Source organism: Eucyclogobius newberryi, unplaced genomic scaffold (assembly GCF_026437365.1).
Source record: "Eucyclogobius newberryi isolate DKJ021-1_F unplaced genomic scaffold, fEucNew1.0.hap1 SCAF_2, whole genome shotgun sequence".
NCBI lineage: Eukaryota > Metazoa > Chordata > Actinopteri > Gobiiformes > Gobiidae > Eucyclogobius > Eucyclogobius newberryi.
Genome location: NW_027315834.1, coordinates 24551870 through 24566207, shown reverse-complemented (window position 1 = coordinate 24566207; position 14338 = coordinate 24551870). Strand labels below are relative to the sequence as shown.

Genomic DNA, 14338 nt, shown 5'->3' with positions numbered 1-14338 from the left:
TTTGGAAGACTCTTTCTTTTGTTCTTGTTCCTTCTACAGTATCCAGGCTGTTAAAATAGAAAAGAAAAAAAAATGGAAACGTAATTTATGTTTTTTTAGAGGAGTTTCTTTTTTATTCACTGGCATAAAATATCACTTTATTGCTCCTGTCCTTATACTCTGTGGTTATTGTAATAAAAAATGAAACTTCTCAAAATGCTTTCTCATTTCATTATTACTACACAAATCTTTTACAAGTGGTATTTAAAAGACACATTGTTTTAAATGTGAAATTATAAATGGGTTTGTTTTAAAAATGAATAAAAGTTTTTTTTTACTGAAATACTTAAAGTGGGGCCACCTTGCAAATGAATGACCTTTCATGTATCTAGTTTGTTTTTGAGCACGTGCTGTGGTCAAGAGTCTTCAGGTCATTCACTCAGTCAGGGAGTTATCAGCTCCAAGGACAAGTAAATAAAAGCCACCCTGCCACTGTGGGACATTCATCAAAACCTCCTACCCTTAGAGAGATGACAGAGCGGGGGTCATCTGCTATCAAGATACTTCAGTCCCAGGAGATGATTAGGCATTTCTGATTAAGTAGCAAAGTTCCTTACAAAAGACCTATTTTCATGTTCAAAATTATCAAATGTATCACAAAAGCCAATCACTATCTTCCTGACTCATTATTATGACTCATAATAGGCTTGATGAAGTATGTACAGGACATCGTGTTGATTACAAATGCACTTATGCTTAAGTTACTTAGAAATGCTGATAATCATAGTATGTTCTATATTTTTGGGATCAAATAGATGTGAGCCTTGTCACCAGAGTTAGGCAGCTTTTGTTCTTGCCCCTTTTTCCCTTCATCAGTGGTCAGGGTCGATCGATATTTCCCCTGTAGCTTATCGCTGATGTGGAACTAGCTGTTTGTCCAAAGCGTGCTGTGTCTACATAAAGACTTGGACCAAACAGCGCTGGACCCTGCATGTACCCTGAACCACCTCATGGACGTCCTGTGAGCGGTTGGTACTGGTACACTACTTGTGGACTTTAACTGTTTGAACACAGAAAAAAGTGGGGGACAAGTGTAGGTGTCTGTTAGATGGAGTCAGCAGAGAGAAGAGAGCAGTTCTTGGGGGAGAGATGACGGTTTGGGATGCCAAGGTGAGCCACCGAAACTTTTGATTTGATTTACATCTGTGTTCTTTATGTCACTTTATAGACTTCGCTACACTCACTACAAGCTAAACTATTTATTTTTTATTTTATTTTATTTTTTTCAACATATAGGCTTTCATGTGGAAATGACAAAAGTGTCCGATCTGATCCAAAAAATGTTTTATTCTTTCATTTAAACCTCTTGCCTTAGATTTAAACGGGACATAGTTAATTCAAAAGGTGAATTCTCTTAAAATACATTTTCCTCTCACAGGAACATAAAGATCACCAAATACAATCTTGAACTCAACAGGATGGAACGTTTGACGGAAGATATATGAGGATTTGTTATTGTTATCTATTGCTAAGCCTGATTTATTCAATTTTAAGTCTAAAATGTGAGGTGAAACTATATAAGATATCCAAAATCTCCTCTAATACATTGACAAAAATAGAGAAGAGAAGAAATGTAAACTTGGCTCTGTCCATTATTCTGATTCTAAATCAATCATTTAAGTCTAAAGTTTTTAAAGTAGATGAAATTTTTAAATTTAAGATTTTGCCCTATTCACCCGCAGTCTCTCCTTAAGATATTTTCATATTTGTATTCATATTTATATTATATTATATATATGTGTATTAACTTGACTTTCTAATACTCAATCTGGGAAAAACAAAAAACATTTTGATTTTATTGGAAAATCTCAATGTATGGGAGTATTTTCCAAACGAAAGTATCGTAAAGTCGCACACATTCCACACAGACAAGTAAACACAGGTGTTCTCATCTCACCAAAACTAGAGTGACTGTACTTTGAACTCCACTGATATTGATGTCTTGTTTTTTAGGGTTCTCGTCATCTACTCTTGAATATTTCAATCTGCTCCAGAGCTGTGGAGTGTGACAATGGTGTTTGTGTCCTCTTCGTCAAACGCCATTATCACACTAAATAGCTACAGTGAGAAAAAAACACCAACTTGTTATTTTTACTTGCTGCATGTCTGTGTGTTTGTGTATGTATGTATGTATGTACGTACGTATGTATGTATGTATGTATGTATGTATGTATGTATGTATGTATGTATGTATGTATGTATGTATGTATGCCTGTGTGTGTATGTATGTACGTATGTATGTATGTATGTATGTATGTATGTACGTATGTATGTATGTACGTACGTATGTATGTATGTATGTATGTATGTATGTATGTATGTATGTATGTACGTATGTATGTATGTACGTATGTATGTATGTATGTATGTATGTATGTATGCCTTTGTGTGTATGTATGTACGTATGTATGTATGTATGTATGTATGTACGTATGTATGTATGTATGTACGTATGTATATATGTATGTATGTATGTATGTACGTATGTATGTATGTATGTATGTATGTATGTATGTACGTATGTATGTATGTATGTACGTATGTATGTATGTATGTATGTATGTATGCCTTTGTGTGTATGTATGTACGTATGTATGTATGTATGTACGTATGTATGTATGTATGTATGTATGTATGTATGTACGTATGTACGTATGTATGTATGTATGTATGTATGTATGTATGTATGTATGTATGCCTGTGTATGTATGTACGTATGTATGTACGTATGTATGTATGTATGTATGTATGCCTGTGTGTGTATGTATGTATGTATGTATGTATGTATGTATGTATGTACGTACGTATGTATGTATGTATGTATGTATGTATGTATGCCTGTGTGTGTGTGTATGTATGTATGTATGTATGTATGTATGCCTGTGGTATGTATGTATGTATGTATGTATGTACGTATGTATGTACGTATGTATGTACGTATGTATGTATGCCTGTGTGTGTGTGTGTGTATGAGAATTAAGTGTGCCGAGGACTCTTCACGTGTAAAGCTGAACATAAAAACATGGTGCATAATGATATTACGGCGGCATGATCGTGCTCTGGAGTGACCCACTTTTTGTTGGAGGTGAAACTTGTCACAGTCGACCTGATGATGCCAAATATAGCACACATTTGTTTTTGTCCTACAGAAATGTGCTGTGTTGTTGCCACCTGTTCTTACTGTAGAAATAGGCCAGTAATGTGTACATTTTTACTGTGAAGAATAAAAATAAAATGTCCCTGTTTTGATACAGATATGGTTTTGTTCGCTACATTGCATTGCATCTAAATACAGACATGAATAAATTGCTATTGAGACAGATATTCACTTGACATTACTTTACATTAAACGTAAGTGGAGTATGGATTGTAGAACAAGTTCTACATTTTCATTTCTATCATACAATGTAACAGCAGCATAGAATCCAAGCAGCAGTGAGTATTTGTGCATAGTACAAACATGTTCATATGTGAGTGGTGGCATACACACAACTTCCAAAATAGAGTTTTAACAACTGTAAAAGAAAGGCTAAAAAAAAGAAAAAAATATTGATATTTCAATACTTATTTAAATAAAATATATCCTATTAAATAGACAATACAATTAAAGAAAATATAAAGAAATCAAACAAATTTGTTGCATTGCAACCAAAAGAATAGGGATGCACCATTATAATGACTGCAACGATGTTTTTTTCTAGCATCAGCGGAAGAGAAAACCAAAAATGAGTGCATCCCTAAAAGACAAAGCTAAAGGCATGTTATCCAATCAATTATTAAAGGTTCATTAATTTAATGAACCATCATTTGCAAACATCACAGAAGTATAAAAGCAATAAAACTCAACTGCCCACTTAAATACCTTATCATCAATGCACAGGAAAATACATAATTTCAAGTGTTAAATCTGTCACAGTTTTTACAAGTTCATGAAAGTCAACGTTAAAAAACACTCATTAACACACAAATTATTAAGAAATCAAGAGTCTTTTGTCTTTGTCGTACTCGCTCTGTTATGACTTCCCCTTCAAAGAAGGCTCGAACATCTTCTTCTTGGGGGCAGCACCAGGTTGAGCTTTGAACTTGGGGGCTGGTACAGTCTTTTTAGGCTTTGGTTGCAGAGAATTAAGTCCCAGGATTTCGCAGTATGTGTTGCATTGATGCAAGGCTTTGAACTGGTCAATAAAAGATGTGGCACAATTTCCTTTGAAACCCTTGTACCTGTTTAAGAAAAAACATGTTAGAAATGGTATTTTATTGATTTAACAACCATCTAAATAAATGCTTACCCTTTCTTACAGGTAGCAATTCCAACATCCGTGAGCTTCATACCAACACCTATAAATGAGTTTAAACAGATTGCATTATTATATATTGTTTACTACACTAAGACCATTTATATAGATGTATTGTTATTGGTACCTTGCATATCAGTGACAAGAAGGTTGCCCTCAGTGTGGTGATAAACCCAATGTTGGAAAGCACAGCATTTCTGTCCCGCCTCAGAGTCCTTCCTCATTAGGTTTATTTCTTTACCATCCTTTACAGAATACTTCACAAAATCTCCAAACAGCTCCTCTTCAAGAGTAGCATAAGGTATGTCATTAGAAGGACGGTGGACCAGGTAGATGGGAATTATCCTTTACAAACCAAAATAAACAATGATTTAGAAAGATTTTCTCCTACAATCAACAGCAAAGTATCGACCACTGGTTCTTACTGTGGAACTGGTCCAAAGGCCTCAAAGGACTGGGCCTCAGCAGTGTACGCCTTGATGTACTTCCTGGCAGTGTTCTGCACTTGACACTCCTGCAACCAGAGAGGCAGTGTTGATAAAATACATCAAATAAAATGCAATAAATCCATAAAATAAACTGAACAGAAAAAATACATTGTGTGTGTGTGTTTTGTTGTTTTTTGACACAAAAACAAGTGGTCACGTGGTTTGCTAACGCTAGCTTCAAACCAGAAGTAAACCGAAGTGATTTTACGCGGTAACATTGATATTTCAAACTAGTAACCATTGTATTCATATTGCTTTTTTAAATGTTGTAAAATGATACATCCATATAATATTATAATCCACAAAACAGCCAATAAAAGCCCTACCTCCACGGCTAGATTGAAGTTTTTCTGCACCAGCTCATCGTTGTTCTTGGTGCCATAGCTGATGGCGTTGTGCACCTTGAGCACACAGGCGTGTCCGGGCACGAGCAGGGGGATCTGTCCCTCCTGCAGAGTCGTCCTGAAGGCCCGCCGGTGCATGCCCTCGCCGAAGTGGACCTTTTCTGTCACGACGTTTGCACTCTGACTCTCCCCAAAGTACTGGTCAGCCAGAAAGTCCTCTTTGAACATGAGTCTGGAGCAGGAAATACTCTCCTCTTCATGGCCCGCCTCGACCTCAGCAGCTGGAGATAATGGACATCACTCAGACATGTCAGAGAAGAAGTGGTACGTTTGCAGACAATTTACACAAAAAACTACTAGCTACAAGTTTCCTGCTGCTAACTGCTGCAGGTGATGGTCTTACAGCTACAACACGGTATTTAAACCCAACTGATGCAGTGAGTGGCATTTCTGAAACATCCATGTGGAGGGACAAATCCCGTGGTCATGGAAAGATGTCTGTGTTTGAGAAGGGTCACATCATTTGCATAAAGCAGAGAAAACATCTAAGGAGAAGCAGAAACTAATGTACTACAGATCTGAACCTGAGAGTGTTTTGTGCAGTGTCACTCTCTCTCTATTGTCGCAGAAGCTTATTGGAACTAAGCCATAGAGAATGTGTGCTGCTATTAAAGCTAAAGGCAGCCCTACCAAATATTAGGGAGAGTGACCCTTTTTTCTGTGGGAAATGTGTTTTTGATCAGGCAATGTATTTTTGATAAGTGATTAGACTTACCAGGAGTAGTTTTAGGAGTTGTTGGGACGACAACCTCACTGAGCACTGTTAAGAAACATGCATTATTTCAATATGTATTAAAAGTATCAAAAATCAGATACTAATTTATCCTAAAACTAGAATTGAAACTAAATATTAATTTGTGTCAATACCAAAAAAGAAAATCACATTAAAGCTGGGGTATCTACCATTTTTGTAAATGAGTAAACTGTGTTCTCCACCAAAGAGTTTAAAAGCAGCACTTTCTGACAAAAATAGACCACTGTGCATTCCCCGCATCTAATCATAAAGTGTTTTATGTCTCTGGCGCAAGAGCTGAAGCAGCGCTCTGATTGGCTGTGCTTGGATGGTCCCCCCCAGTTTCATGTTGCCATCTGACTCAGAAAAAAGCCGTTTTTTAAAGGTTTTTTTAGAATGAGTTACATGGATGAGAAAATGCTTCCAGTTTTGCAGTGCGTAAAGCAGGAACCACAGCTTTAAGGGGACACATGTTATCCTTTCCTGAACAGTTTTGGAATGGTCTTGAGCTTTATCAGAACTATTTCAAACCAATGTGATAACAAATGAAGTATTATAATTCAGTGTTGAAAATATCATTCTATATTGTCAAAAAAAAAAGCATTTTGAATTATCATTGTGGTATTGAAATTGATATTGAGAATTAAGAGAGTTTGAAATGTTAGACAACAGTAATATGGCATTAATTGTGTGCTACTTACACTCATAGGTGAGCAGGAAGTCCAGGGTGACCTTTCCATGTGCGTTTTTGAGTTCACACTGGTACTTTCCCAAGTCTTTGTGGGAAGCATTGGAGATGTTCAGTGATACTCTGCTCTCATCCCCTGCACTTCAAAAACAGGTAAAATGTGTCAAAAAGGAATTACTGAGCTCTCTAATGTTTTACATAGTATTTATACAAGAATGTTTGAAGACATACAGCCTGAGCTGTGTTATAGGTCACCAAAATGTGTGATTTAAGAGTAACATTACTTCTAAATGGGGCTGTGTCATATGGCGATAAAAAATGCATCTGTGATCTAATCTTTGTGATGATGAACTGTTTTGGTGATTCAGTGGTTCTCTGTTTAATGCAAGTCAATATTAAACACAGTTTCCTACCAACTACTCCTACTAAACTCAGGAGTGTGAAATAACAACCGTTATTAACAAAATATTCCAGCATTTTTTTTACAAAATGTCCATAGAGATACATTGGCCAAAACAAGACTTAAAAAGTAAACAAAGAAGTGTAAAACCCCCTGATAAACTGCTGGATCACTACTATTCAATACATTTATCTCACTGCAGGAGTCAGGACACCTTTGAATGAATGCTAAGGTTGTATTTAGCGTCTCAAAATCTCCATCGGTTTACTAACATTATGTTAACCGACACGATCCTAAACTCAATTTAGAAGCTTCTAGAGGTTTGTTAACAAAACATGATGAACAAAAGTGGAACATGATGGGATTTCAATGGAAAAACTGGGATTAACCACAGTCAAGGGGGGGCAATGAAAACCACTCACATACATAAGTGACCCCAGAGTCTGGTTTTAAGACATTTACAATTAACATTATGTTTGTTTTTTTTAATAGGAGATTACGATTGACACCGGCAAATTCCAGATTTTTTGTTTTTTTCTGGACAAATACTTTAAATTTTATCTGCAGATATATTACATACTTTACCCTTACATACTTTAGTGAAGCTAAAACTGACATTTCTACTTTGGAAATTCAAAATTGTTTCTTACTATGTGTTATAACATTTAGATCTAATGTAATCTAAAATGTATGACTTCATTTTGCCTCCCATCTCCTCCATTACGGATTTTCAAACATTCTGTTGGGTCTATTCGTCAGCCTCCATCGTTCTCTGCTTGAGGGACAGGTGGATTTAGCCAATCACAGGGCAAACTCTCTGAAGCAGTAGACACCTTTAGTTACCCCCAAAGGCAATGTGGAGGGAATCGAAGTATTTATGAATCAAAATTGTGAGCTAGGCTCATAGAATGTTTATGGGTTTTGTATATTGTCTCCCCCCTACTTTAAAGTACTATTCAAGTACAAGAACTACAAAAGTACAACGTTTAGTAAATGTGACATACACAACAACACTAAAAGTTTCCCAGTGTGATAATGCTACTCTAAGCACAATGTCTTCTAATACTTAATTAAGAAAATGTGACCATACCCACCAAAGCCCACTACTCATAAAAGAAAACTGTTAACCGTTGTCCTGTTGTTTACTCATTTTGTATGGTGAAAGTTAAAGATAATCTGTAAAATAAGGCAAACATAGCATACCTCCTCTTCATTTCAGTCAAAACAATGCTGTCTTTTCTCCATGTGACCGTGTAGTCAGTGAGAACATCTGCAAACTGACACCAGAGACAAAGGCTCTGTGGGTCTCCACTCACAGACACTGCCTGGATGGGCTTCACAACCTTAAGATCTGGAAATGAAAAGATTTGTATCATTAGGTTAGAAAAAAGGTCCTGTGATGAATGACAAAAAAGCAGGTACCTTGCTTAGGCTTGACACATTTCTGCTTCACAACTTCGCTGTACGCTTTCCTCCTGGTTGCCCCGACGTCAGCCTTGTCTTCCACTGCTTTTGATGTGTCTCCTTTGTTTAACTTAGATTCTAGAGAACTGACCAATTTTCCAAACTTATCCTGGGACAGACGGCGCTTTTTAATGAAGTCATCATTAACACTATTTTGGGACAATTTGTCTTTTGGTGCTGTTTTTGTTTCTGCTTTCTCAATCTTTTTCTGTGGAGCCTCTGATTGGTCAGTGCCCTTTGTAACTTGTTTCTCTTTAAGAACATCACTTCTGGCTTTCTCCATTTGTGCCTCATTTTCTACTTCAGTCAGGGACTCTGTAGTTTTACCTGGGTGCTTCTTTTTCTTCTTGCTCAGACGTCTGCCAGTTTCTTTCTGCGGGAGCACTGCAGTTTCGATTACATTTACACTGTCCTTATGCTCCAATCTGGTCTCCTGTTCTTCTGTGATGTTTTCTTTGAATGTACAAGGCTCGGCTTCAACATTATTGCGTAGGTTATCTTGTTTCTTAGAGGTTTGCCCAGCATTGGAGTGACCAGTCGGCCGGTCCTTTTTGGAACGTGTTTTGCCCTCCAAGGAGGACTTGTGAGTTTTGTGTGGCATTCTGGCGACAGGGGTTTTTGAAGTCAAAGGAAAAAAAGGGTCAAACAAGTCCAAAGTGAAGCATGCTACCTGTTTTTCTACACAGACTGTGAAATGATCATTTGGTATCACTGCCAAATTTAAAAGGTCTCTTCTTTCTTCAAAAATAGTTTTACTTTCATTGAAAAAACACTGTGTAACTTCATCAGACTTTAGTTCAATTGAAGACTCTGTGTCACTTTGCTTTGAGCAAGCAATGTCCTCTGTACTGTCTGAGAAGTCAGTAATATCATCCGATTCTGGCTGGCAATCCAAAGTTTTATTAGGATCATAAACACTGTCTCTATTGAGAGCCCATCCAGTCGCCTTTTGGTCTCCATTCAAATGGCTGCTTGCTGCCTGAGTGACAAGGGACGAGCCAATACTGAGAAGAGCTGAGGGCATTATAAAGTTAGGCCTCCCCCACAGTGGCTCCACCTGACATGCTCCATCAAGGTCCGCAAAAGCGTGCACATTCAGACCAGGGTTAGTGTCCTCTTCGCGCACGTGCAAGTTTGCTGGAGTGAGTGCGCTGAGAAAATTGAAACCTAGTGCGTTGTTCCCTTGATGAGGGACCTTGAGTGTCTCCGGTGGGGCACAACTTCTGTCAATATCCAGCGAAGAGATATCTTTTACCTCATGCTTGTTATCTCTATGGAGCTAGAATAAAAACGTATACTTTAAGTTTCTGTAAAATTGCATTTCCAAAACAAACATCATAGCATATTAACACACAATAACACATTTATTTATTAAAGACTTACCTTTGTGTAAAGCCCCAAAGTAAAGCATCCATGCTTCTATTAATCCATATAATTTATCCAACATGCAAAAAAGGTTTGCTTTGATCTGTAGTTCTATTGTTTCTATTGAAACAAAAGTGTGTTGGCCAGTGGACCTGCTGGGTTTTTAAAGGGGAATGGGTGTGTTAAAGGGTGCACTGGAAAAGAGAGAGAGTCGTAGAGGGTCATGTTACAACCATCAGCTGTGCTCTCCTCTCACCCCTCCACCCTGACACGCCACGGATGCATGCTATTATCATTGCACTCCTAGCTATTATTAGATGCCATTTCTGTCCATCTGAAGTTTTCACTTAAGCGCTCCTGTTTCCCCTTTCACACACACCTGTCCGTCTGGGATACAGGAGCCAAACCACAACACAATCAGACTCGGATGAAGCATAAATGGCTCTCATGTGATGTTGACCGTTGCTTAAGGTCAGATGAGTAGTGACATTTGTGTCTCATGACTGTCTATCAATACGACTGCAGGTATGACAACACCGACAAGGACAGGAAGAGAAAAGTCCTTGATGTTCTTTCCATGTTGCCATCTGTGTGGGAATATGGCCATTTAATTTAGCCCCATGGAACAGATACTTGAAATAAGCAGTGTCAAGGCCATTATAGAAGTAGTCGAGGTGCAGTACCGTACATATGTTAATTATACCTTCTCCAAACATACACATTTGAATGCACACAAGCCATCCTTACCTCATTGAGAAGATTTCTAGATGTTTTCTTGAACTCCACATCTGTGTCCTCTACAATGTTCAGAACCACTTCTGTCTCAAATGAATCACCTCTTGTGTCCAGACGACCTGTTTCCCCGGGTACCACAGAAAGTGAAGCTCTGTCTTCACTGTATAATTCTGGTGTTGTGCCCTCAGATGAACTCATGGATTGCGCCTTGGGCTCAGAACGACATCTGGTGACCTCTGACAGTTCCACTTTTGCTGTACACATCGGCTCAATACCTACTTTTTCTTGGATCTCACCTCCAAGACAACAGGTCAAGCAGGTTTGTTCTGCAAAGATGGAGCTCTCTTTGCTGATGTGTGAGTCCAAAGGCTTGTCTTGGACTCCAATAATGGGCTGCTCGAGGATATCTTTAGCTGTCTCACTTTGTTGTCCTATTTCAATCTGTGTGGTTACCTCAGCGAGCGCCTGTGTCAAAGCATCTATCTCTGCGCCTATCTCTGTGAAGGCAGCCGTGAGGTCTTTAGGTGGAGAGGAGATAATCTCTGCCCAGTCAGAAAGAGCGCTTGCCCAGCTATCTACTGACGACCACCTCTCAACCGGGGCCCCCCAACTTTTGTTGTCATCTAAAGACCAGCCAATCACTTCACAGGCCTTTTGACTGTAACCTGATCTTTGGGTCTCATCTGAGGAGACAGAATAGTCACTTGTGTTGTTGGACATTGATTCCTGTATCACAGGTACACTCAAATTTCTACCCTGTGAATTTTCAACTGCAAAATACTGGCAAGCATCAAGCCACAGTTCAATAGGACTATCATTTCTCATTGTCACACCAATAACGTCAGTGTTCTCCTGTGCCACATCACAGGCATCCTCAACAGGTGCTTCTACACTCATCCTGTCCCGCTCCTCTGACTCATACTGAGCTATTATCTGATCTTCTAACACGCCCTGCTCATGTTTGGTCACCACAGATGAATCACTGGCTTCTAGATGTGTTGTAAACTGTATGTCTGCTGCTGTTGTGTGTGGTAATGCCTCGGACTGTGAGCATTTCATATCTTGGAAACCAGGATCAGTGCACAGGGAAAAATCTTTTGCCTCACTTTCAAATATGTAAAGATCTGAGAGCGGCGCAGGCATTATATCGCTCTCGGAACCCTCTGAATGATGTGACAAGGACCTTAATAGACCACCAACATCGCAGTCATCGGCACTAAACATAAACTCCACAGACAAAGTTTCTGCTGTAGATGGCACAGTGGCAGGTGTGTTAGTCATCGATGTGGATAGAGCAGCTGCTACCACAGAGTCACTGGTATTTGCTCCATCCAGAGGGACTGCAGCTTGTGGCAAATCACAACAATCCCACTCTATCATAGCGTTGTCATTTGTTGTTGTTGTTTGGGAGTAAAGTATGAAGCTCTCTGACATATTCAAAGGCGTGTTTGATTGGGCTCTGTCAGTATTTTGCTCAATTGAGAGAGATTCGGTATCTGGCAAGAGTGAAGGAGTTTCCTCAGCACCGAATACGTGTGATATATCTCCTGGTACTTTCTCAGACATAGCTGTTTCTGATGGACGTTGTAAATGAGAACCGGGGTTGACATCGTGTACTTGAATGGCTGAGGCTGTGGACAGTGGTTGAGGCTTTGATTGGTCATCGGTGCACAATATGAGCTCCATTTGAACATAGACCTCTTGAAAAAACAGAAGTAAATTTCCACTTCAGCCAAAGTTTAAAGCTCAGAGCCTGAAATGGTGACAAAAAAAGTAAACTTAACACAGTCGTATACAATAATTTACACTTTAAATACATAGCAATTTAGATCATAAATGCAAGAGTCCCTGGTGTGTGCTCGTAGTATAGCGGTTTAAAGCCGAATGTCCTGTCGTATAACGCTATTGGGCCCGAATAAAAATAAATACAAATTTTAAATCATTGGCACTGGGTGAGCGATTACGATTGTGATTCATTTGTAACGATTGCTTTTCATTTATCAGTTTTTTCCTTTAACCAGTAGCGTACGGGGACTTTTATGGATGGGGAAACAGACTTGGGGAGTTCAACAATATTTAGTGGATAAAACAAAAGTGAAAAAATATAATCTAATATGCAATGGTGGGCTTTGAACATCTTACTGTGCTAAACTCCCACACCTGGACATAGTGCTGAATGGATTAAATAAACTGACTTCCCTGACCAATTCAATTCATCAATTAGCATTCCATGTTGTTAAATGCCTGTATTTCTAACTATCTAACAATCATTATAAAAATGAACAGAGCCTTAGCTACAAACTCTCTTAAGTCAGTTTGTTGAAATTTGGCACTGCTGTTACTTCACTTCTCCTTTGCACATGCTCAGTCAGGGCAAAACCTGCAAACATTCATGATTCCCACATTATTCAGCGCGGCTTGAGTCTGTGTTGTCCTCAGAGCACATGCGCAGACCTCTAAAACAAGCTGTTGTTTGCTCAGGTTGTAAAAGCTCGTTAGAGAACGTGCCTCTGAACCGTGCCGAAAATAAGAACCCAGCGGCCTGTAGCTGCCATTAAATGACACAGTGACTTCCAGCTAAGCTTCAGCAGCAGATGTGAGGGGAAAACGGGATATTATATATAACTGTGTCAAACGGTCACTTGAGATTTTACTGGCCAATCACTGCTTGTCTTGATTGCTCTGAATGTACGCCACTGCCTTTAACATGTTTTGTTTTTGTGTTTTTTTTACAAAAATCATATGATATCTGAATACCTGACAAGTATCGTGTATTTTTCCATCTTAATTTCATAGATCACATACGTTTGGTTTGACATTGATTTGAAGTTCTGCATCTACACTATGATACACAAGCAGAAGAGCTGTGGCACTGACACTGGAAAAATACGAGCACATCTTCACCCATGACCTGCATTGGTCACATTCCTGATGCACTGAAGGACGCCTGACTCCTCAGACCTCTGGCAGTGTGTTTACTACACGATTGACAGTGTAGAAACGTTTCATGGCTCACTCCTGAACAAATGAGGGATTACACCGGTTTATAGGATTCGCACAACAAGTCTACCATGTACACTACAAGCATTTCAACTGCAAAACAGAACATTTAAAGCTGTGCCAATATAATTGCTCTTGAATAACAGCATGAACTATGCACCTGTTGCTCAAGACATAATTGTACGTGGCAAAACTAAGTCTTTTTGAGGACGTGACATCCGTTTTGTTGGTCTGCTTCATTGGTGAATTAGATCTAATCTGTGCTAACACTAAAGCTGTCAGCACAGAAGACAAAAATATGCAGTAGTATCACTGAGCCAAAATAGCTCCATTCTCTGTCACACAACACTGATAAGACTCCACATCTCAGGGGCTTCTTTTTTTTTACCTAAAGAGCCCCGAGACTATTAGACTTGTGGTGTTGAAGACATCAGCAGGAAACAATACATCAATAAATCACTTTAGATAAACTATAGTACAATTCAGAATCTGACTGTAAGTGTGTCAGCGTTAACAAACTTTGCAACCAATTTTTATCACATCCAAACAGCAAGCTATTTCTATGAAAACTCCAAGAACATAAGACAATACATTCTTTCCTATGACTTATGTATATAACTAATCATTGCGTAGCTGTGAAGGGGATTTCCAGCTGTGCATGAGCCATACGTACCTTTTTCATTGCGGTGAAGTGAAGAACCTATGAGACTTGAACATGAGCTGAGGC

General features: G+C 38.8%; 1 protein-coding gene across 1 annotated transcript; it reads right to left on the bottom strand.

The window, feature by feature from the left end:
• Positions 1-3591: 3591 nt before the first annotated feature.
• On the bottom strand, positions 3592-14338 carry alpk2 (alpha-kinase 2). Its single transcript, XM_072454785.1, has 11 exons — positions 14285-14338; positions 10624-12364; positions 8470-9790; positions 8251-8398; positions 6661-6788; positions 5942-5986; positions 5149-5447; positions 4760-4848; positions 4462-4679; positions 4329-4377; positions 3592-4260 (listed from the first exon to the last, which is right to left on the bottom strand). Exons 2-11 carry the CDS (start codon positions 12295-12297, stop codon positions 4053-4055), a joined length of 4179 nt encoding a protein of 1392 aa, XP_072310886.1. The 5' UTR covers positions 12298-12364; positions 14285-14338; the 3' UTR covers positions 3592-4052.